Source organism: Rhincodon typus, chromosome 17 (assembly GCF_021869965.1).
Source record: "Rhincodon typus isolate 14 chromosome 17, sRhiTyp1.1, whole genome shotgun sequence".
In the NCBI taxonomy this organism is placed as follows: domain Eukaryota; kingdom Metazoa; phylum Chordata; class Chondrichthyes; order Orectolobiformes; family Rhincodontidae; genus Rhincodon; species Rhincodon typus.
The window spans coordinates 41,881,708-41,906,142 of record NC_063348.1 but is presented as its reverse complement, the minus strand read 5'-3'; the positions used below and the strand labels follow the sequence as shown (position 1 = coordinate 41,906,142).

The following is a 24,435-nucleotide window of genomic DNA, read 5'->3' as shown; positions in this document are numbered from 1 at the left end:
GGAATGATTTAAAAGGGACCTAAAGGGCAACTTTTTCATGCAGACGGTGGTGCATGTATTGGAATGAGCTCCCAGAGGAACTGGTGGAGGCTGGTACAATTACAACATTTAAAAGGCATCTAGGTGTGTATACGAATATGAAGGTTTAGAGGGATATGGGCCAAATGATGGCAAATAAGACTAGATTAATTTAGGATATCTTGTTGGCATGGAGAAGTTGGACCAAAGGGTGCATGCTATACATCTCAATGACTCTGTGACTAATTATCACACATAATTTCTGGGTTATGGTGTTAAGATTTTATGGGATAAGTGAAAGTTTCACGTCTTCACTATTGAAGAATTATGCACTTCGGAAGAAGTAACAAGAGCGTACTGAATGAACAATGGGACACAAGGAAGCTCAGAGGAACAGAAGGATCTTAGAATCACTGAAAGTGGCAGGACAGGTTACTGGGATAATTAAGAAGGCATATGAGACGTAGATTATAAGAACAGGGAGGTTATGTTGGAGCTGTAGGGAACTTTGGTTAGGCCACAGATGGAGTATTGTGTGCAATTCTGGTCACCACATGATAGGAAGGATGTGATGGCACTGGAAGAGCTGCAGAGTAGATTCACAGGATGTTGGCTAGAATGGAGCACTTTAGCTATGAAGAAAGGCTGGATAAGCTCAGGTTTTCTTCTTTGGACTAATGAAGAATGGGGGGATGCAAAGATGACACTTAGTGGAGGTGTATAAAAGATTAAACGTGGCATGGACAGGCTGGGTAGAAAGCAGCTGTTCCCCTTAATTGAAGGGTCAACAGCAAAGTGATACACTTTTAAGATGAAAGGTAGGAGGATTAGAGGGAACTTGAGGAAAAAGGTTTTTCACCCAGAGGGCTGTGGGGGGTTCTCTAATGCAGTGCCCGGGAGGGTGGTTGAGGTGGGTATCACAACTTTGATATTCAAGGCTCTGGGCCTAGCACTGGAATCATGAAATGTTTTCTGCCTACAGCTATTAATGTTGTATAGTAATTTATGATGCATTTCCTTCACCTTCCTTTCCTGGTAACAAGAGTTGAAATAAATTGCTGTACTCAATTAGATCTGCAAAAATCTGGACATGTTTCATTTCCACTTCAGCTAGTACCATCAAAAAAAAAGGACCACAAAGTGAACACAGTTGATCACCAGATATAATTTTAAAAAAGCTACAATTAAGTTACAGTCTCACAACTTTACGTCAATCTTCATACAGCATTCTAAATTATTTCTCAAAAATATAATAACTGCCGAATTAAAAGATACAGAGGAGTGTTTAGTGACATTGCTGAAAACATTCTCTCTCAAAACAGTTCTATCTGCCAAAGCAATCAAATGCATCATGCAGGGTGGGGCTGTAACACAGTAAATAGTTCCACTACACTTTAGACAATCTGATGATAAAGACCTTAAGTTATAATTGTCTTAGTGTTTAAGACTACACACAATTCATTTTATTACTTCTTTTTCAATTCATCCAACATTAATTCAAATCGATATCAAAAATACACAAAGTCAGTTAACAGAAAACTTAAATTTGGAGACTGCATAATAAAGATGTAGTGAAAACAGATTTTCTCACGTTATTCCAATTACTTCATCTTTATTAATTTATAGACTTTACTTTTAGATTACTGGATTGTATTCTTCAAACTGAAGCGAATTCATAGAGTCTGTATCCTATCTAGCCAGTTGCTAAGATTCAAACACCAAGGGCAATATAAACAATGTAGCATCAGCTCAGACAGCGTGCAATTATAACATCTCTCTTTTATTGCACTAGCAGTAATAAACTTGATTATCCTGACATTAAATACAACTGAACACATTAAAATATCTAATAACAATTAATGAAGTACGCAACACTAGCTATACCACTGACCTAATATCTTTGCGTTGATAACATCCTCGAAGTAGCTTGGAAACTAGGTCCTCTAAGAATTCCCAGTTATCGACCAGCAACGCATCTTCAAATTCCTGGTGGAAAAAGTCATTAATTTAAAAGCCTACAATCACCAAATCTCTATTTTCATCAGAGGTTGTTTAACCACGACAAAATTTAAAATTAGGTCAGCTAACAGGACAAATTTATAACATTTTTATTGAAAATAAAACAATGAAAATTTGAGTAAGGATATTGTAAATTACGTGAGTTAGGAGGTGTGCGTAAACTAAATACAGAACAGCTCCGATATCATGCAAAGGGAAAATGTGTCACCTCAGCTACCCTCGTCTCTCAATGTTATAGCATAAAAACAGACCTCTCAGACAGTCAATTCTGCACTAATGTTATTCTCCACAGGTTACACAATCTAATTCCACTCATTATTAGATTCCAAGGCCAATGCTTATGAAATAATGATAGGAATTAATATACCCATAGATGTATTTGGATGGAAAAGGTTACCTCTGGAAAACTGATTCCCCCTCTAAGCTCAGTAGTGGGGATGTTCACTGATGACTGATTGCACAATGTTCAGCAGCATTGGTGACTTGTCAGATACTGAAGCAGTCCATGTCCAAATGCAGGCCTGGACAATATCCAGGCTTGGGCTAACAGGTACAAGTAACATTCATGCCACACAAATGCCAGGAAATAACCACCTCAGTAAGAGAGAAACTAACCACCACTGCTTGACGTTCAATGGCATCAAGCTCACTGAATCTTCCACTAACATCCGAGGGTTACTATTAATGAGAAATTGCACTTGTCTAACCACCATAAGTACTGTAGCTACAAGGGCAAGCCAGAGGCAAGGAATCTTGCAGCGAGTAATTCACATCCTGATTCCAAAAAGCTTGCCTGCCATCTAGAAGGCACAAGTCAGGAGTATGACCGAATACTCCCCACTTGTCTAGATGAGTGCAACCAACAACACTTAATGCTTGATACCACTCAGGACAAAGCAGCCCATGTGACTGACACCACATCAAACAGCATTTACTCCCTCTAGCACTGAGCTCAGAAACTGCAGTATGTACCGTCTAGAAGATGCACTACAGAAATCCCCCAAGGCTCCTTAGACAGCATTTTCCAAACCCACCACCGCTACCATCTAGAAGGATAAGGGCAACAGATACATGGGAACACGATGCCCTGCAAGTTCCCCTTCAAGCCACTCTCATTCCACAGTTGGAAATATGATCGCCACTCCTTCAGTGTCACTGGGTCAAAATTCTGGAACTCCCTCCCCAATGGCATTGTGGGTCTACCTAGAGCAAACAGACTGCAGTGATTTAAAATGGCAGCTTACCACCACCTTTTCAAAACAACTGCAGATGGGCAACAAATTCTGGCCCAGCCAGTAACATCGCACAAATGAATACTGTTGTGTTGTAGGACTATTCAGGAAATATAAATCTGTTACTTGTACTAAAGATGATCAAGTTTTGAAATTGTGTGCATAGGCTGGGAAATAAAGGTGGTGGTTGACTGCTAATACACCTCTACCTGGATTCAACACCAATAATTCTGCACTGCAGGCTGAACATCACCACAGAAAATAAAAGTTTTTTTTAAAGCATTCCTATTTATGAAGGTAGTACAATACACTGAACATAAATGCAAAAGACAAGTGCACACAGTATCTGCGCTAAAATACTTGAAGCTTACATATGGTGGGAGCCATAATGCACTGAGTAGACCAAATAGAAAATAAAAATTGCTTTCAGCTAAAGTAATGATTAGATTGATTGCTTCTCTTCCCCTAATTTTAAGTCTATGTAGTCTCTACATGAGTACAGACATCACAGGAGCTACTGGTCTGAATTTCTTCTTTATCGTCCTCAACCACAATTCTGTCTTTATCCACCCGCCCACTTTTCACTTTCACTTTTGAATTTTTGGGAAATAAATTATTTCAGTGATTACCCTGTTTGCTTACCTATTTTGTAAATATTTAACATACCAACTTAAGTAGGGGACAAGGTTTATTGTTGATCATAACCATAGTATTTTAAATCAAATGTAAAATTAAAAAAGATCACAATCACTCTCCATGCCAAGCGAGATGTGAAAGACACCAGATAAAATGTCAGTGGCACCATCTGTTAACATTTATGTTGCCAGGTAACTGAAAAATATACCAAGTACAAGTTTTGGCATAGTAACTCGGTGTTCTGGGCTGGCATAAAGGCCCCATTTGACACCAGGATATAATCTCCATCTGTGCTGAATGTTGACATAGTAACAGAAGGAACAGTGGTGAAACATGAAAACTCCCACATTGTCCTCAATTTGATCTCAAGGTGTCAGTACTATAAAAAAAAAAGTGACAGAACTGAAAACTTAACGGAGAAGCTCTGTTGAGTTTGTGCAAACAGTTTTCCTGTTAAAAGTACTTGCCAATGTATTCTAAGGACAAAATAAGCACATTTCACTGAAGCATTGTTTAAATCTACTCTACTTATCGTTATTAATGTGACACATTCTTCCTGTTCAAAATCAGAAGTTCGACCTTACAACTCTTTTTCTCTATTCTTTTCCTTTGCTTTTAGGTAGGAACTTCCAGTATCTTGCTATTCACATCTCCTATAGACATTCTTTGTTTCTCCCTTCAAGGCCACTCCCTTTAGCCTTGCACCACAACTTTTTGGCACTTAATCCCTTCTCTATCTCACCTTTATAAAGAATTGCTTTCAGCTACAGTAATGACCTCAATTTTAAAGAAATCCCCTTTGTTCTTTTTCCTACCTGCCCTTTTTACTATTCAAAACCTTTTGCATTTCTAACTTTGCCCAGTTCTCATGAAAGATCACAGACTGTCCACACAGGCACCCAAGCAAAGTTCTGCAGATATTGGAAACAGTCAACAAGTCTGGTAGCATCAATGGATGAAAATAGTTAACAATGACACTGGGTAAAATTGGAATTGTACGGTCGTGTTTTTTACCACCACAATTGCACTAGGCACCCTCATAGCCCATGCAGTGTCAGTCCCTCGGCTGTTACTGCCAGTAAAGCTGCAGGGCTTGGGTAATGGCTTCATACTTAAAGTATATTTCACTTGACAGCCAAGTACCCTTAAGCTGAATTAATAGTTGTTGATCCAAACAGAGCACTCAAAGGACCATTGGTTGCCTCATCCTTCACCTCATTCCCCATGTAAAGTGGCGAGCCAGTCAACAGGGGATGCAGTTAGCAGCACAACAGGCACATTACTTTTGGTTTGAGTGCTGTGTGGACAGATAAACATTATGTCAATAGCTCTGGCTTCCTGTTCAAGTCATTGGCAGGACTTAACTTATTTAAAAGGCAAAATGGATGTAAGGCAACTTTACATGAGCAAACAGTGCTAAAAGTATTAATTTAGTCCGTAAGCATCAATGGCAAAAAGACTGCCAGAGGAAGTGGTGGAGGCTGGTACAACTACAACATTTAAAAGGCATCTGGATTGGTACATGAATAGGAAGGTTTTAGAGGGATGTGGGCCAAATGCTGGCAAATGGGACTAGATTAGATTAATTTAGGATATCTGGTCAGCATGGACAAGTTGGACCCAAGGGTCTGTTTCCATGGTGTACAATGCTACGACTCTAAAAGATCTATTTTTACTAGCACATTTGTCAATATAATAAGGTTCTTTGTTTAAAAAATACTTCAACTACTATGATTACTTTTAAATACAACTTCTGTTGTATGTTATGCAATTTCCTTCTTCTGTAGGACTCTTGCAATATTTCATCTAAGTTTGACATTGTATTGTCTAAATGAACATTATTTTTAAAAAGTCTAAATGCATATCTGCAATTTAAATTTGGAATCACAAAAGATGGACACATAACTACAGAATCTTCACCTTGGTGTCATGAGGCACAAATTCCCTTCTGTGAAATTTCAGATCGATAGGACAAGATGTAATATTTGTTTAGCTGACTGTATTTCCACACTTAATAAAAACGTAAGATGGCCATTTTGCTCGAGAGATCAAAGCATCTTTAGTATTATTTCATACCACCTGTGTCCTCTTAATTCAAAATCCAGCTCTAAAGAGAATATTGTCATCCCCCTTTGTCAAGTACTTGTGTGAACTAGTTTCACACGCGTATTCTCTGCACTACTGATTTCTATGTTCTGCAAGCAATGCCTGCATCATGCTAATATAAAAATCAAGCATGTACAATCCTGACTGCCATCTTAGCCAAATACTGTATGCAATCTTAACCTGCAAAATAGAACTAGATACACATGCACTGCAATACCCAGATCTCTGAATAGCGAGGAGGTTCCAAGTGGCATCGTACACTAACCCAATTTCAAGCTATTTATGAATATTACTAATTATAGGCTGCTTAAATTTAAGACTCCAGGGCTAGCTCTTGTGGATAACGTTATCACAACAACTTGAAACCTAGTTATTCAGTCGTGTGTGAAGCACTTAAGTTACGCAGCTGGAACAGCATTTCAATTTCCATTAATACCATTACTAATGACTATTTTAAATTCTCAGAATCCTACAGAAGGAGACTGTTCCGTCCAACATACCTCGAAGAGGTACTCTCTCCATCAGATCTATAAAAGACAAATCTAATTCGTCCAACTCTGCTGTTCTTTCCCAATAGACTTAAGAATTTTTTTTCCAAATTTCTATCCATATATCTCTTATTATGTCTCTTTTCAAAAGTATTATCGAATCCTCCAGTCTTTCAGACAATGTCAATTATCCAAAATCTCTCAATCCACCTGCCGGAGAATCCTGTTTCTCTTTATTTACACTTGCCAATATATCCAATGGCTGTCACAATTGCTCCCATGATGACACTTCAAATATTTAATTGGCTGAAAAGCACCTTGGGACATCCTGAGATTATGACGATGTTAAATAAGTTCACAACTGCCTTCTTGTCCCAAACTCCATCTCATTCAGTCAACGCAAATTTTGACCATGCTGTTAAATCTTCCCCAAACCTTTTCTGCTCCAAGAAAAGTATTCCACATGCTCTATGTATTTTCAGAAAACTGAAATTTCACATCTTGAATGTCATTCCAGTAAATCCTCTTCACATTACTCTCCAAGGACAAACTATTCAAAGAACAATGATATTAGTACCTGCATCTGCAGCATAATTCAAACATCACCCTCTGAAGTGCTATTCCAGTAGAGTGTTGTGTTATCATATATCTAGGAAAGAAATCTTTAAACTAACATCCACTCTGACTTCTCTCTGCAACAACCATCTGCTTATTCCTTACAATTGAGAAAAATCTTTAAAACTCTTATAAAGTCATTATGTACATGCAGGGAATAAAAAAAATGACCATGTGCAACTGTTTTATACATGTTCTAAATTGTGCAGATCTAAAAAATATGGTATATACACATTCTGTAATTGAAACCCTGGCAATTATGCTGACTTGCTACCCAACAACGTTCTGGATAATTTAAAGAGTGGCATTGTTAAAAACGTAAATCAGAGTGACCTTATAGCAGATTTCATAGCCACTACGAATTGAACTTTGCTGAACAAGCCTCAAATTTATAGTATTTTTTAATCTGGAAAAAAAAATATGCCTGTTAAACCCAAGGACAATTGACCTGCAAACGACTGTTACAGAAAAACTGAAATCATCACAAGGTCACCATCAAAATCACTTCCAAGTAGAATATGAAAAGTATACCTGATAGATTGTTTGACCATAATTAAGAATTATAATGGCTTTAAAAAACTGACTTACACTTGCATGAACAAGCCCCAACACTTATTAGCCTTTCATACATTTGAATGCTGAATATTTCAGCAAGATACCGGCCTAGGAAAGTTGGTGGAGAAAGGCAAATTGAACAGCGGATTCTGATTTCCACATTTAACTGTGCATTTAGGGATGACTGAAATTGGTCTTTGATTTCCACTTACAGCCTCATTGCTATTTCTACAAAATCTATGTCATTAATGATGGATTCATATTCGACTGCCAAACTAAAGTTTGTGAACATGCTACACCAATTCCAGATCTTGAGAATTAGATTTGCAAAGATGGCAGAGGACTTAAGAGTCATTCAATTGGGAGAACACAAGCATAAAAAAACCACCCTCTGGGTGAAGAAATTTTTCCTCATCTCTGTTCCAAAAGGCCTACCCCATATTCTTAAACTGTGACCCCTCATCTCACTAGGAACACCCTTCCTGCATTTACCCTGTTAGAATTTTCACAGCTTTTAGGAGATTCCTCGCTCATTCTTCTAAACTCCAATGAATACAGTCCTAACTGACCCAGTTTCTCTTCATACATCAGTGCTGTCAGCCCAAAACTTCGTCACACTCCCTTCATAGCTAGAAGATCCTCCTCATCATTTGAGACAGTGTATTTTTGACCACAACAACCTCGTGCACTCAAACAGTTTTCACATTGATTCTGGCTTTTACACCAAATGCTCAACTGAACTTTCCATCATTGAAAACAATTTCCTTACTTACTCTACCAAAAACCATTCATACTTTTCATACTCTGTCAAATGTCCTTGCAACTTTGTTTGCTCCAAGGTAAACAGCTTTAGCCTCTTCAAATTCTCCAGATGAAGTCCTTCATCCCTTGTATGACTAACAAATCTCTTGAAACCCTGTCTGTGACCTTGGCATTCTTCTTACAGTTTGGTGCCCAGAATTGAACATATACTCCAGCTGTGGCCTAAGAAGTGAATTATAAATATGCAGTATACCTCTCCTTGGTTTTATTAATACAGCCATAAAGTAAAAAGCAATGATTCCTCATACTTCACCTGCTTTCTCAACCTGTCCTGTCACCAAAGATGCGCATTTTCCCCACCAGATCACTCTGCTCTTGAACTCTCATTTAAATTGCACCATACATGCTCACACTTCCCATTCTAATATTGTCTACTTTGAGTCAGTCAACTTTTGTCTTACAGCTTTCATGTGATGCACTTAGGATCATTTTTCTAAATTTTAAACATGTTATATAATGCAAGATGCTGATGAATGCAGTAGCTACATACAAAATACATTTTAGCTACATTAGGGGTCAGGACCATTAAAGACTGCATAGTGTCTTTCTTACATTCCTCAGGATAGATTTTGGTAGACTTTCAAGATATAGCAGAAGGTTCTAAATGATCACTTGGCATCAATCGTCAATCCTGTTGACATTGATCAATTATTGTTAAGGCAATGCAGTTTCAAGATTTAAGTGATACAGAATTAGGTTTTTGCAATCAGACTCGTAAAAGAATAAGCAATGCAAGGCAGAAATAGGCCATTGGTCCAGTCTGCCATTTGCTCCACCATTCAATGAAATAATGGCTGATCGGATAATCCACTTTCTTGCCACATCTCCACAACCCTTGATTCCCCGACTAAAAATCTATCTCAGCCTTGAATACACGTAATCACCCAGTCCTGATAGGGAACTTCCAGTAAACAGATTCACTATTTTCAGGAAAAACAGTCCTCATTTTTGACCTAAATGGGTGATCCCTTACCGAGATTATGCCCTCTCGATGTAGACTCTCCCAGGAGCGGAAACAACCTACCCGCATGTACTCTATTAAGCTTCTGAAGAATCCTATGTTTTAATAATGTCTCCTCTCATTCTTCTAAACTCCATCACGTATAAGCCTAACCTATTCAATCTCTCCTTATAAGAAGTCCCTGGGATGAACCTTTGTGGTACTGTTACCAACGCCAGTATATCTTTCCTTCGATAAGAGGACCAAAACTGTTCATATGATCTTGGCTGCATTCACTTTTGGGCATTCAAAGAAATGGGAGCAGTGTTCATCTCACTTTGGTCTGGGATTATTCCAGTAGACTTACTAGTGGCCCAAGTGGTACTAATAGTCAGAAAAGGCAAAAACTCAAAAACAATATCTCACTCATCCTAGACACTATTTGACCCAACAGTCTCCAACATTTCAACAAGTGCTTACATTTGTATAGCCCCTTTAACACAGTAAAACATTTCAAGATACAGTTTCTTCATAAAAAGGGGCATGAGTCACAACACACAAGCTCAATAACTTGAATTTATAGTTGCTGAAAGGGATAATTTCGATTAAAACTTATTACCACTTGAACAAACTAGAGGTAATTAGGAACTCTCAACATTAACTTCTAGAATGTTTAGTTTTACCAGTCACACCAAACTGTTTGATGAAGAAAGACCTAACTATGCAGGTAGCCCTGTTCACATTGGACCTGGATTTCCAAAATACTTCCAACAAGCTGTAACACAACAGGCTACAGTAGTCTATATAACAGCCGAATAACTTAGGTTTTGCTCCAGTTTTGAAGGTTTACTGGAACTTCATCTTATTACCAACCCATTTTCTTCCCATTCACGGCACAGCAACATTAGAAGATTTCCCCTTTTCTTCTGAATTCTCTCTCTTCAAGAAGGCATACAGCATGCTTGCTTTCAATCGGCCAGGGTGTCGAAGATAAAAGCTGGCAAGTTAAGTTACAGCAGTACAAAACTTCAGTTAGGCCACATTTGGAATAGTGTGTGCAGATCTAGACACCATGCTACCAGAAGAACATGGATACTTTGGAGAGGGTACACAGAATGTTTACCAGGATGCTGACTGGTCTGGAGGGTTTCTGTTATGAGGAGAGGTGGATAAACTCAGATTGTTTTCATTGGAAAGACAGAGGCTGAGTGGCGACCTGATCGAGATTTACAAAATTATGAGCGGCATAGACAGCCTCTGGCTATCCACCTTTTTTCCCAGGGTAGAAAGTTCAACTACAAAAGGACATAGCTTCCAGGTGAGAGGGGGAAAGTTTAGGGGAGAAGTGCAGGGAGAATACTTCACACAGAGGCTGGTGGATGTCTAGAACGCACTGCCAGTGGAGGTTGTGGAAGCAGGCACATTAGCAATGTTTAAGGCGAAAATTGATAGACACAAAAATGGGAGGTGAACAATGGGAGAGAAATCACACAAGGGCAGGAAGTAGCAAGTCTAAATAAGGATTAAGAATCAGCACAGGCTTGTTGGGCCAAAGGGCCTGTTCCTGTGCTTTTTTGAATTGTGTTGTAATTGTATAAAACTGACCCAGTCACGCCAATACCTCGGACAAATAGCAATTTTTGTCTCAACGACTAGTTAGAACATAAAGCTTTCTCTCTGTTGGGACAAAGTTGTACCTATGCCTATCGCAAAGTAATTGCATTAAGGAAAGTCATTAGGCCCATCTCATTTTTAAACCTTTTGGAAAGCCTAACATCTGCCCATTACGTCAGCCAATTGTTTTGCCAGCACAGAAATTCAGCAGGTTTGGGAACATCTGTGGACCGGATTTGAAATGTTAACTAAAAGTTTTCTCTCCACAGATGCTGCCACGCCATGCCAGTTTCTCCAGCAATTTCTGTTTTTGCTTCAGATCTTCAGAATCCTCATTGTTTGATTTTGGTATCTCTCCAGTGACTTACCTGCACTAACCCATCTACAGTTCATTACAAGTTTTAATGATTCTATAGTTCTACTTTATCATAATCACCTAAATTTGATTCACACTCGCTCTACAATACGGCTTCTTGTCCAAACCTTCCTGATTCACCTTAAAGTTTTTTTTTTTAAGAATCTATCTTTCATTGTATTATCTGCAAAATGAACCCTCCAATAACATGCTGAACTTTGTGATCTTCATCACCTGCCATGAGAAATCAACTTTTTGGTTCTATTGGAACTCTCTCTAGGACCAGAACATCTAGTTCCAAGTGTTGTTGTTTTGGACCAAACGTTAAATTTTGCTTCTCTCGCCACAGATGCTGCTGGACATGCTGAGTTACTACAGAGACGACAAGATGCAGAGCTGGATGAACACAGCAGGCCAAGCAGCATCTGCTTGGCCTGCTGTGTTCATCCAGTTCTGCACCTTGTTGTCTCGGATTCTCCAGCATCTGCAGTTCCTACTATCTCTGAGTTACTACAGCACTGTTTTTATTCCTGAGCATTCACCTTGTGTCTCAGTGACCAGAATGATGATGGTATATTTGCCACTGCTTAAAACTAGAGCATTTGTAGGAATGCAATTTTTGTAATGATTGAAGGAAAGCCACACTATCAAATATAAATGTAAACAGCTGAAAATAAACGGTGGCAAATCACATCTTAGGATAATTCTGCAAATATTTTCATAGTTTTAGTACTTAATATTCATTTATTACTTATAAATTTGATATTTAATTTCAAAACGCAGCTAGAAAGTGGCAACCTCAGTTAACTGAAAAAATGCACACTTGGGAGTGGCAATCTCCTTGATGAACCTCGACAAATCTTTGAGGGGGAAAATAATTGAACAATGCTCAAAGGGAAACCCCCACTTGTAAGCAGTAACTTAACGAATGGTAATCTTGAGGTGAAAATAGCCACTTGAACTGCCTGAAATAGCCAAACTGGTGTAAACATTTTCACTGGCACCTTAGAAACTGGCACCATTTGGCCAAAATAGACTGCCACATTCATAGGGTCTTGTGACACAGTGGTAGTGGTTCTACTTCGGAGTCCAGAAATCCCACCTGCCCTAGAAGTGTGTCATTATACATCCAAATACTTTGATTAAAAATAACAGCTTCTCATTATCCTCTGCAATAAAGTAACGCAAGCGATAGCTGCTGTACTTGAAGCGCAGTTAGGAGAAAGCATAATATCTTATCAACTCAAGCCCCTCTGATTTGCAGCCCCGTGTTTTACCTACACAGTTCCAAATCCTATTAACTTTGTTAGTAATAAACAGCTATACAATACTTGGCACATAGATCAACAACACCCAGTCTTCCTTTCAACTGCTTTTTCTCCTATTTTGACACCATTCAGGCTGTTCTGTGATTAATGACATTTATTTTTGCTTCCTACATGACCTACGTTAGATTTGTCATCAATGTGATCTGCCATTAGTCTGCCCACTTGTGTATTTGGTCCAATTCACTTTACAGTTCTGGAGCAGTCTCAGCAGAATTAGCCCTCCCTTGTAGTTTTGCACAATTTTCAAATTACTCCAATTTCCACATCATTAATGCAATACAGAAACAAAAGATCTATCAACACAGATCTGTGGGACACCCATTTCAATTTTCCCTACCCTGACCTACCTTCAACAATATGCAATCTGTTCCTAATGCTTTGACCAATTCTTCAAAAAAAAGTTCAAGTTTTACCTTGAACAGTCTCCTGATTTAAGGTCAACATTTAGCCTACAGTCTAATGCATTTTGTTCGTCTAGGCATATAACAACAGGGCTTTTCAAAGTCCGTCCAGACGCCACTTCCTCAAAAAAAAAAGACACAAAGATCGTCAGGCAACATCTAAACAGTTTTGAACAATTACTAAGGTAGTAATTTTCATAACTTCAAAACAGATAATCAATTATGCTTTGTGCCACATTTTTTTGAAAATGGGCACCATGTTAAAGCTATTTCCAAACCAGTCAGCCATTTTCAGTGATACATGCTCTCAGTAGATATTTTTAAATCAACCAGTTCAGATGTGTTACGACAAATTTCTGGACGAGGTGGGACTTGAGCCCAGGCCTCAGGGCAGAGATGTAGGTACACTGTTGCTTGACAGCACGCCAACATTCTCAAAGAAAACATTGCCACACAAATCTGACACCAAGTCACTCTTAATTGCCTGATTAATTGTAAATAAAATAAAGCCACTATTGATACCATTTAAGTAACTGCAATTTGGTGAGACCTTATGGCTCACATTGCTCCAATACTTAGATAACACATTATCTAATATATGTTAATTATTTCATGCTTATTCATGGTTTCAACTCAGCTTACATCCTAGGGGTGCGCATCTCTCCCATGACTGCCGGTTCAAAATATTTCTCAATGTAATTGCTAAGGCAGTTGCAACTTGTTTCAAATCCTTCTTCGTATCTGTGACCACCTTCTCAATATATTTGCGCAATGTTCACAATCTTAATTTTGCAGCATCAGCAACTGTAGACTTTCTTTTCTCTTTCCTAATATCCTTGCTGATTAATTTGTCAACTTAAAGTCACTATCCGTTCATTGTATGCTTGTATATTTAAAGAATGCAGTTGACCTGCTTAATTAATATTATGCTTTTAATTTTCTCCTTATTCTTCACTAAAATGCTACTAAAACGGACAAATCCTTGGTGATGGGACTAAGGATGTTTCTGAAACTAGTCGTCATTCAAATTGTTCTATACAGATCTTTACTGGACTTGAGTGTTTTTTTGATTCAGGACTGTGCGATTTGATTCTTCCACAGTTCACTATCCTGACCAGACATGTAACAGTGAAAGAGAATAGAGAGACCTGAAATGTTTTCTGCAAACAAAAAGCCCAATGCCATTACTCTCTCTTTGGCTAGGATAACCATTTATGACATTATGCCACAGACTTAAATTAATGCAGTCAATTTATAAACTGAAAGTGCATTTAATTTCACAGCCCTGTATTGGACTCTGCTCAGAGGTGGGACGCTGACGTTGTGCAGAAGCAAGTAAGACACAGAAGCAGAAATTAGGCCATTCGGTCTATCGGTCTGCTCTGCCATTCAATCATGGCTGATAAGTTTCTCAATCCCATTCTCCTGCCTTCTCCCCGTAACCTTTGATCCCCTTAACAGTCAAGAACCTATCTCTGTCTTAAACATACTCAATGACCTGGCCTCCACAGCCTTCTGTGGCAATGAATTCCATTGATTCGACACTGGCTGAAGAAGTTTCTCCTCATAAAAATCGTTAATGCTTATAACAACCATTTTTCTTTCACTTCATTGTACCTGAAGCAGTTTATGAAGCTTGAATAACACTATAATTGGCCTCTTCCTTAACCGTACTAGAGACTAAGACATTACGTTCCTCGTGACATTGATGTTTTGTAAAAGGTTCATACAGAGAAGGGCCACCAGAATGCTTGCCAACCTTATACACCTTTGTTGCACAGATATTAAAAATGCCTGGGTTCCATTTTAAATTTTGCAGACTCAAGACAGTTAGATGAAAATAATGAAAGCATTGTGTTCAAGCTAACAATTATTTCCAAATGTGCTAAGGACAGCCAGTGATATTGCATATGAACCAAAAACCAATACCAATAAGGTATTTAGCCCTTCAAGCCTGTTCTGTCATTCAGTATGATCATGGCTGATCCTCCACCTTAACATCATATCCTGCCTTTGCCCCATATCTCTGATGCCTTTAATATCTAAACAATTATCACAAATATACTCAGTGGTCCAGCCCCCAGCCTTCTGATGTAGCAAATTCCACAGGCTGGCCACATTCTGGGTAAAGAAATATTTCCTCATCTCAGCCTGAAATGGTCTACCCTTACCTACTGACATTGTGGTCCTGGTTCTAGACTCTCCAACCAAGGAAAACATCCTCCTTACATCTAATCAACCCAGTTTACACATTTCAATTTGATCCCCTCTCATTCTTCTAAACTCTAGCGAATTCTGGCCCAGTGTAAGCAATCTTTACCCATATAACAGTCCTGCCATCCCCAGTGTTAGCCCAGTGAATCTTCACCACACTCCTATTCTAAGCAAATTCTCTTGAAAGTAAGGAAACCAACACTGCACTCAATATTCCAGGTACAGTCTTACCAAGGTCCTTATAACTGCAGTAAGACACGCCCTACTTCTGAACTTAAATGCTCTTGCAATGAAGGGCAACTTAGTACTTGCCTTCCTAATTGCTTGCTGCATTTGCCTGTTTATTTTCATTGGCTAGTGTAGAAGGTCACCCAGATCCCTTTGAACCTTTACAGTTCCCATTGCATCACCATTTGAACAAAACTCTGCCCTTCTGTTTCCTGCCCGTTCATGTGTCTGTCTAAATGCCTCAAATGTTATTACTGTCTCGCTCCACTTCCCCAAGCACCACGTTCCTGACAGCTACCACCTTCAAATAGGCATGACTATCTCAACACAGGCTTTGCAGACTTCTCACAAAGTAGCCTCAAACCCGAGACCATCCAAATTGCCACACAGTCCTAACTCATACCAAGTCCCTGGCCACTGTCAAACCTGAACCCACTGACCTAAAATGATCCCCAGTTAAGAGATACCTTGATTTGATTGCTCTCACTCTGGTTTCCAAATTATTCTGTAACTTCAACCACCCCCGTTCCAGCAGACAACTTTTCAAGCTATCTGTACTCTTCCAATTCTGGCCTCGAGTAGCCCAGATTTTAATTACTTCACTGCTGATTGGTGTTCAGATGCCAAGGTCCCGAGTTCTGGAACTGTCTTCCTAAAATCAGTGTTTTTCAAACACTTTTTTTTTCTTTTTCAACCAAATGCTTGCCACACAAAAATTTTAGGGCAAATAAGCAATGTCCAATTGTTCCTATAAAGTGCATGGAGCTTTACGAAGTTGTTGCCTTATTCAATCAGTATAAGTCAATGATTTTTTGAGCTAGTTTTGATCATGCAGAGGAATTTTCCAGACATCAACACCCATACCAACCCCCCACTTTAAACTGGTCATGGAACACAATCATTCATGGTTCTTTCAGGAGATTACACAATGCTGGTGGACATGGATGTTCTAAATCATTTTTAATGTATCGTGATTGTGTGAAGCAATCTTGATAGACCAGTTAATCATTGCTTTTCGACCATATGCTTTTATTTTCATACAGTGCATCAAGTCCCTTGAATACAGCACAGATCATCTGCATCAACCTTATTATCCACCTTAAATCTCATCACAAAAGAAGAAATCCCTACTGCATCACTGCTACTTTTTTCATAGCAACAATCCTTTGAGATAAAAATTGGCATCATACAGACAGTTAGCATTACAGTTCCACTAAAATATGGAATTGTGCAAGACAAACTGAGTTCCCGTAGATCATTTGCTACTGGAAGACTGTAGCAAATTTCTTGCCAACACTGAGGTGTGTTCTAACACAGTTACAGAGGTTAGAGTCCTCTAATCCACAGTGCTATTATTTTCCTTTTTTGATTAAAATACCTTAATAAAAGTGAATTATTCCAAAAATTGAATAGTATAGTCAATACTCCAAAGTGCTTTCTTAAAGTGCAAACACGAAAGGGAACTGCTTGGATTATGCAATCTTCTGTTTAGGGGTAATCATGAAAATTTCTCTCAAAATTTGCTGAGAAACTCAATTACTGCATAGAAACGAGTCAGCAAGAGAGTGAATCAGCAATGAGAGTCGTGAAGTTTGGCCGTATTTAACTAGAAAGTAACAATGAGCTGGAAGAACTGAGTCTTGATCAACTCCAAGTCAGAAAACTATAGATTCAAGCCCCACTCTACAGACTAGACAGAAAATGGTGCAGGACCATTTGAGGTAACATCTTTCGGATGAGACGTTAAACTGAGGTCCCAGACAGCTTCTTAGATGGATATAAAAGTTCCACAGCTGTTTGTTGAAACAGAGAGGATTTCTTCCCAAAGACTGGTGTCCCATTCAATAAATACCATTAAAATCCAGTCATTATCAAATTGATGCTCGTGGCCATATATTGGCCATCAGCTTTCCTAAATCATGACAGCAAATTCACTTTAAAAAAAGTACTTAATTGGCTTTGTAAAGTGCTTCGAGTCAACCCAAGGTCATGAAAGTTGCTACGCGTATTCAAAAATCTTTATTTCTATAAAAAAGCAATAATAACAGCAGTACAACTAACATGACTGGTCATGCACATGTACACCAGGTGTGTAAGCAGCCACAATCAGGTATATAGCATATTAGACATGACAACATCAGAAATAAATGCTTTATAATCTGTGCTGATACCTGCCTTTGTGAATACAGCAAGGTTAATTTCATGTTGAATGAAAACAATTTCTTAAATCCAACAATAGACACCAAATTGTCTAGAAACTCTACACTCACATGCTATTTAATTTTTAACTTCTCTTTTCCTGGTTCTGGTTTAAGTATTCAGCTTTCACCTCCTTTAATTTTGGAAACCATTGTTTTACTGAATGCAACACATTAGGAATAAAATGATAAGCCGTTCTCGGTCAGGCTCATATGTCTGTGAGACTCTGCAGCAACACCTTGCTTAAAAGGAAACATTACTACGTCACTGCCTCTGCTGGTTCAAGGTAGTTTTCACCATTTCTCGCCTACACAGAGGCATTATAAAATGAACAACGTCATGCTTTAGATTACAGGAGATGAATCACTGAGCCTCAATAGTCAAACAAAAATAATGAAAAGGAACAATTGCAACATTGCCGCTGTTAAATTACATGATTTTTTCCCCCCTTTTTTACACGCAGGTTACAGCATTCCTAAACATGACTATAGAGTCAGGGTCATACAGTATGGAAACAGACCCTTCGGTCCAACTCGTCCATGCCAATCAAATATCTGAAATTAATCTAGTCCCACTTGCAGCATTTGGCCCAAATCCCTCTAAACCCTTCCTATTCATATACCCATCCAGGCGGCTTTTAAATGTTGTAATTATACCAGCCTCCATCACTTCCTTTGGCACCACCCTCTGCATGAAAAAGTTGCCCCTTACGTCCCTTTTATATCTTTCCCTTCTCTCCTTAAACCTGTGCCCTCTACTTTTGGACTCCCCTACTGCAGGGAAAACACCATCCCTATTTACCCTATCCACGACCCTCCCAATTTTATAAACCTCTGTAAGCTCCCCCATCACCCTCCAATACTCCAGGGAAAATAGCCTGAGCCTATTTAGCCTCTCCCTATAGCTCAAACCCTCCAAACCCGGCAACATCCTTGTAAATCTTTTCTGAAGCCTTTCTAGTTTCGCAACATCCTTCCTGTAGAAGAGAGGTCAGAATTACATGCAATACTCCAAAAGTGGCCAAACCAATGTCCTGTACAGCTGCAACATGACCTCTCAACTCCTGTTACTCAATGCACTGACCAATAAAGGCAAGCATACCAAATACCTTCTTCACTATCCTAGCTACCTGCTACTCTGCTTTCAAGGCATTATGAACCTGCATTCCAAAGTCTCTTTGTTCAGCAACACTCTCCAGGACCTTACCATTAAGTGTATAAGTCCTGCCTTTCCAAAATGCAGCACCTCACATTTATTTAAATTAAACTCTAACCGCAATTCCTCAGCCCACTGGCTACTCTGATCAAGATCCTGTCATACTCGGAGATAATCTTCTTTGCTGTCCACTACACCTCCAATTTTGGTATCCTCTGCAAACTTACCAACCATATCTTCTAGGTTCACATCCAAGTGATTTATATAAAATCATAATTCATTGTACAGACATGACACTAAATAGAATCAATGTCAACTGTAGCTCAGTTGGTAAACTCTGAGCCATAAATTCAAGTCCCACTGTAGGATCTGAGCACAAAAATCAAGCCTGACACAACACCAATACAGAGGGAGTGCTGTAGTGTCAGAACGGGTGTACTTCAGATGAGACGTTAATCTGAGACACTATCTGCACCCGTCTTCCGCCACCTGCCCCGAAATGAATTTACAAGATCCCACACTATTAATTTTGAGCAGCAGCAGGGGAACCATCAGTGGTATCTTGGTACAATATTTATCACTCGGTTAACATCACAAAAATAAATAATTTGATCATTATCACACTGTTGTGTGCAAATTGGCTGTTGCATTTCCCATATTACAACAATGACTACACTTCAAAAAGTACTTCGGCGGATCTAAAGAACTGAGACGTCCGGTGGTCGTAAAAGGCGATACAATCTATATATACACGTAAGCTTTTTTATAAACAGAAATGTAAACAAACTTGAAAAGGTACAGTTTAAGGATTTCAATCCTCTTAAATCATGGTTGGGCCCACTTGGATTATTCAATTCCATAGTAACATATTCAAGATGACACCAAAAGAGAAACAGTAAATCTAGCATTGCTGTGAGGCTGGGGCAAACCTGACAAGCTTAAACAGCAAACAGTATGATAACATAAATCTAAACGCACAAGGAGAAAACAATAATTAAACCGAAACTCATGCGAAAGAAGCCAATTAAAACCCAACCCTAAAGCTAGACTAGACAAAACAATAACTAAACATAAAAGACGGACAACAAACACTAACCCGAGGAACAATAGTCGAAGCTAATGCGGCCGAGGTGAGGGATCATCGATTTAACCTAAGCCCTAAAGCTGAAAGGGAAACTAAGGCCGCAGGAAAAAGATGGAATTCCCCTGTTCCCAATCCCAATGGCATATCTAAAGCCGGTACAGTACCGAGTCGGGGGAGGGGTCAAAGAGAGAGGTTGGGCCTTGGAAATTCAGGCGACAACGCTGCCGGGAAAGAGCCGGTTCCGAGCAGCGAAACAGAAGGCGGCGTCAATTCCTTCTCGTTACCGGCTGGTCTCCGAGTGAAGATAGTGCCTTAGCGCGGACGAAGGGAGGTCAGGACGTCGGCCCATACTCTCTCTCTCTCTCTCCCCACTACCCCCACCAAAAACCATCACCTCGGCTCAAACATTTACCTCGATCTCGAAGTCGGGCAGCGAGAAGGCAGCCCGGAACAGGGAGCAGAAGTGAGCGATGGCCGGCACCTCCCACCAGGAGCGCAGCTTATCCACCGACACTCGGCCTCTCGACCTCACACAGCCCGGCTGCGCCATCGAGCCGCCGCTCCCATCCGGCCCGGGGACACGCGCACACACAGACACCCCCGGCTCCTCTCGCTCGGTCCCTGTTTTCACTGGCTTGACTTCTCTCTAATCGGCCGGTCCCTCTCCGACTTAGCTTCACACCGCTCCGCTGGCCTCTCTTTCCACCGCTGCTACCGCTTCCGCCGCTCGGCTCTCACTGACTGTGACCAACAGCCTGACCGGCCCGCGCCGCGCCGCTTCTACCACCTCAGGAAAGAGGGGTGTTACAGGCCAATTCCCAACTAAAATCGCAGCAAATCAACGACTCATCAACACTAGCAGACACACTGATGGTTGATTTTCATTTTAGTAATTATTTATTGGCTGTAGTTATTGTGCTGTTCTTTTATTCATGTTTATTTGCTTTAACATTACCTTATGTTTTCCCCCGCCTCTGGGTGAGACGATTGTAGGTGCCCAGGGAACCGGAAGTCGGCCCGTTACAATTGGAATCTTGAGCCGGCCGGCTCGCGACCTCTTGAAGCATGGCTGTTTGTAATATTCAGATTGCATGACACTCCTCAAGTTAGGTATCATTGTTATATAGTTACTGATTGTTAAATATGGCACCTTTATGTGTGAGTATGTAGAATGCAAGACCATCTTGAAAGTTATGTTTGTCTCCCCCTGCAGTAGCGGAGTTAAAAAAATAATACTAAATTGTGAAATCACGGACATAGTTAAACTCGTAATTATGTCATGAGGCGAAACCTGCTATGATATCACAGGCTATCCCTACATTACAGACAAATTAAAATAACATTTGTTGATTGGTGATTACACTGTCAACAGGCCTCTGGAATTGAACATTCTTGAAACCAAAAACATATCGACGTCTTCCAGTGACAGTTTTCCGGGATTCCTATTAGTAATGAATTTATTTATCCACAGAATTCTGCAGATTAAGGTATATGGGCATTAAATATAGTGCATATTGTTTTAAAGTTTTAATATTCAAGAAGTGTAGGCTAATCTTATGACAAGTCAAAAGAGCGACATTGTTGTTGAATTGGGAATGATTTTGGAAAAGGCCTTTCAATCTGACTGTAACAATCAAAACGTCCAATTAGACAGTGTAAAACCTCATGCAAAAATGATATTGACGTGTTTGTAAATATATCATATACATTAATACACATTAGTTACTAAAAGACAAGACACTTTTGTGAAAAAACGTGCAAAATAGTGAACTTTGTAGAAATTGTAACCATGCAGGATTGAAATTCACAGATGTTATCCAACAAACCTAGTAGCCTGGGAGAGAAAAAAAACCTCAACTATTTAGTGAGAGGATCTTCTTGTATACCAACTTTGCCTTTCATGTTTGACGTTGTATTCCTCCTTGTCCAACCATTAAAAAAACCTGGCACTTAATACCATGTCTCCCAAAGACTTCCTAACTGCATCACATGCAGTACCAAGAAGAAGTTTGAAGGATGGTGAGTAAAGAAGGTCAAACTTAAACTACATCCTGTCAAAATCAATCGGAGTTTATCTTACCGCTATCTTGAAGAGCAATGATGTAAACACCATGCAGCAATAATGCCAGTTTGGAAAAACTAAGGCCAGTGTTGTGAATAAGTAATTTCAGTTGAATGGTAGGTTTGAATCTCTATCTGGGACATCCTGGGGATGTTGCTAGGGGTACCATGTTGCCATGTGATTAGAGTGCAAGGTGTCAGGTTTGTCTGCTTTCCCAGAGAGGGAGATGGAGATAAAGTTGCCAACATAAATGTTTGGAAACAGCTGAGACGAGTAACAGAAGGCAATCAAAATAAAAGTGTTCTGATTTTGAAAAGAAACAAAGAACTGCGAATGCTGAAAATCAGAAAGGAAAATGAAATTGCTGGAGAAACTTAGGTCAGGCAGGTCCAGTTCTCAAGAAGGGTCACTGGATCTGACGTATTAACTCTGCTTTCTCTCCACAGATGCTGCCAGACCTGCTGAGTTTCTCCAGCAATACGTGTTTTTGTGTTCTCATTCTGGATTCACTGAGCAAGGAAGCAGTGAAGCCTATGCTTGAACTGTGTCATTCACAATCGTGAGGTACATAAAGGGAGTTCGACGGTCACCTCAGCAAATGCTAGTGGAAGGACCCCAAGAGATCTCGTAACTCTTGAGAGTAGCAAAAACATTGAGGAGAATCAAAATTAATCATGAAGAGCTCTGGCACATCTTGGTTTGGACCCAGGATAAATGAAGCAATCCTCAAGATTCTGTAATACTGGGGAGAACATGTGTGGAAATAAAATGTTGAGTATCCTACTGAGACTTTTGGGCTTAAATAATAAAGGTTTACAAAATATAATATTGTATTAGTGCTTTGTTTAATTATTGCACAATAAAAACTTGTGTTTTAAACATGACATCTTGTGACTTGATTCTTTTGGTTAAAGCCACATAATTGAATTTCGTTTTAGGTTAGTGGGCCCCATTGAGATCATAACAATGGTAAATAATCAAAAAGTAATTGTAGTATTGTAGTATAAGCTGATGTTACACAGGAGACACCAGAGAAATTAGGATCTGCATTCTTGAAGTGGTACTATTAATAGGGGAACTTCAGAGATCAATGCCTACATTTGTGTAGTATCTTTTAGAAATGAAAACAGTAAACCTAATTCTAATTCATCCCAAGGTTCTTCATAAGCACATTGTCACTGAGCTAAAAGAGGTATTAAGGGAGGTGACCAAAAAAATTGTCAATGAGATAGCTTTAAGGAATATAAGAAAAAGAGAGACAGAACCTTAAGGAAAGAACTGGAGCTAAACTGGCTTAAGGCATGGATTTCAACAGTGGAACCAAATATGTTGGGATGCACAACAGGTCAGACTTGAACGATAGGATGCTATTTTAATTTTAAAGTTAAGGTGTTGCTGGACTAGGAGCCTATGTTTGTCAACAAGGCTGCTGTGGTGAAGGCAAGTTTGAGATCCCCATGGTATCTGCATCCAGCGCAGGCTCTTGGAGGTGAGTTTGGACCCAGTACGAGACTTGGCAGCAGTTGCATCAGCGAGATGGACCCAGAGTGGACTCTTGGTGGTGGTAGCAGAGTCAAGTTTGGGCCAATGCGGGACTTGGCAGCATTGATGGTGGCTACATTGGCGAGGTCCAGCGAGGAATCACGGTGGTGGCAACAACGGGTGACCCACAACTGGCCACTCCAGGCCCATGGCTGATCACTTAACAAGAAGGACTGTAAAGTTGAACATTATTTTTCTGCCGTTATAAACTATGTTTTGGTTTAATTTTCGGTCTTTTAAGATGTCGCCACTCAACACTTATCACTGTATTTTGTAACAAAATACACGATAATAAAAAAAAATAAATCAAAACAAGAATGTGGTGATGGGAATTTCATGTGAGTTAAGGTAAAGGCAACAGAGTTTTATCTGAGCCAATATTTATGGAGGGTGGATGACAGGAGGCTGGCCTGGAAAGCATTGAATCATCAAGTCTGGAGATAGAAACATCTTAAGAATTTCAGTAGGAAATAGGCTGAGGCAGGCAGCCTTTGTAACAAAGAGGCTAAATTGTATCATACAAATGGTTCAGAGTCCAATACTACATGAGGGTGAGAACTTTTTGATCAAGTCAGTTACCAGGGAGGAGGGAATTGGCAACTGGAGAAGCATTTCTGGTGGGGTGGAGGGGCAAAGACTACATTTAAAAAGGGAAGTTTCAGCTCATCAAGGGCATGGATGTCAGGCAAACAATCTCATAGTATTGAAGTAGAGCGGGATTTTACCAACATACATGAAAAACCTGATATTTTTCAGGTGATTTTGTTGCAGGATATTTTATCAATGAGAAGTAGAAGAGGCACATTGAAAGTTCATCAACAA

The 24,435-nt window shown here is 39.6% G+C and overlaps 1 protein-coding gene and 1 long non-coding RNA gene across 4 annotated transcripts in view; one reads left to right on the top strand and one right to left on the bottom strand.

Annotated features, from left to right (window-relative positions):
• The window catches only part of LOC109922116 (cat eye syndrome critical region protein 2-like), a 69,071-nt gene extending 48,245 nt beyond the window's left edge, over positions 1-20,826 (bottom strand). For all 3 annotated transcript variants that reach the window (XM_048607139.1, XM_048607140.1, XM_048607141.1), the window contains exons 1-2: positions 20,422-20,826; positions 1,910-2,004 (exon numbers count right to left, since the gene is read on the bottom strand). In XM_048607139.1, coding sequence (XP_048463096.1) covers positions 1,910-2,004; positions 20,422-20,559 — 233 coding nt within the window. In that variant the 5' untranslated portion in view covers positions 20,560-20,826. The remainder of the gene's footprint in view (positions 1-1,909; positions 2,005-20,421) is intronic.
• Positions 20,217-22,888, top strand: LOC125485234. Its single transcript, XR_007263970.1, has 3 exons — positions 20,217-20,340; positions 21,003-21,119; positions 22,518-22,888. It is a non-coding gene; the product is annotated as an uncharacterized LOC125485234 (long non-coding RNA).
• The last annotated feature ends 1,547 nt before the right edge of the window (positions 22,889-24,435 follow it).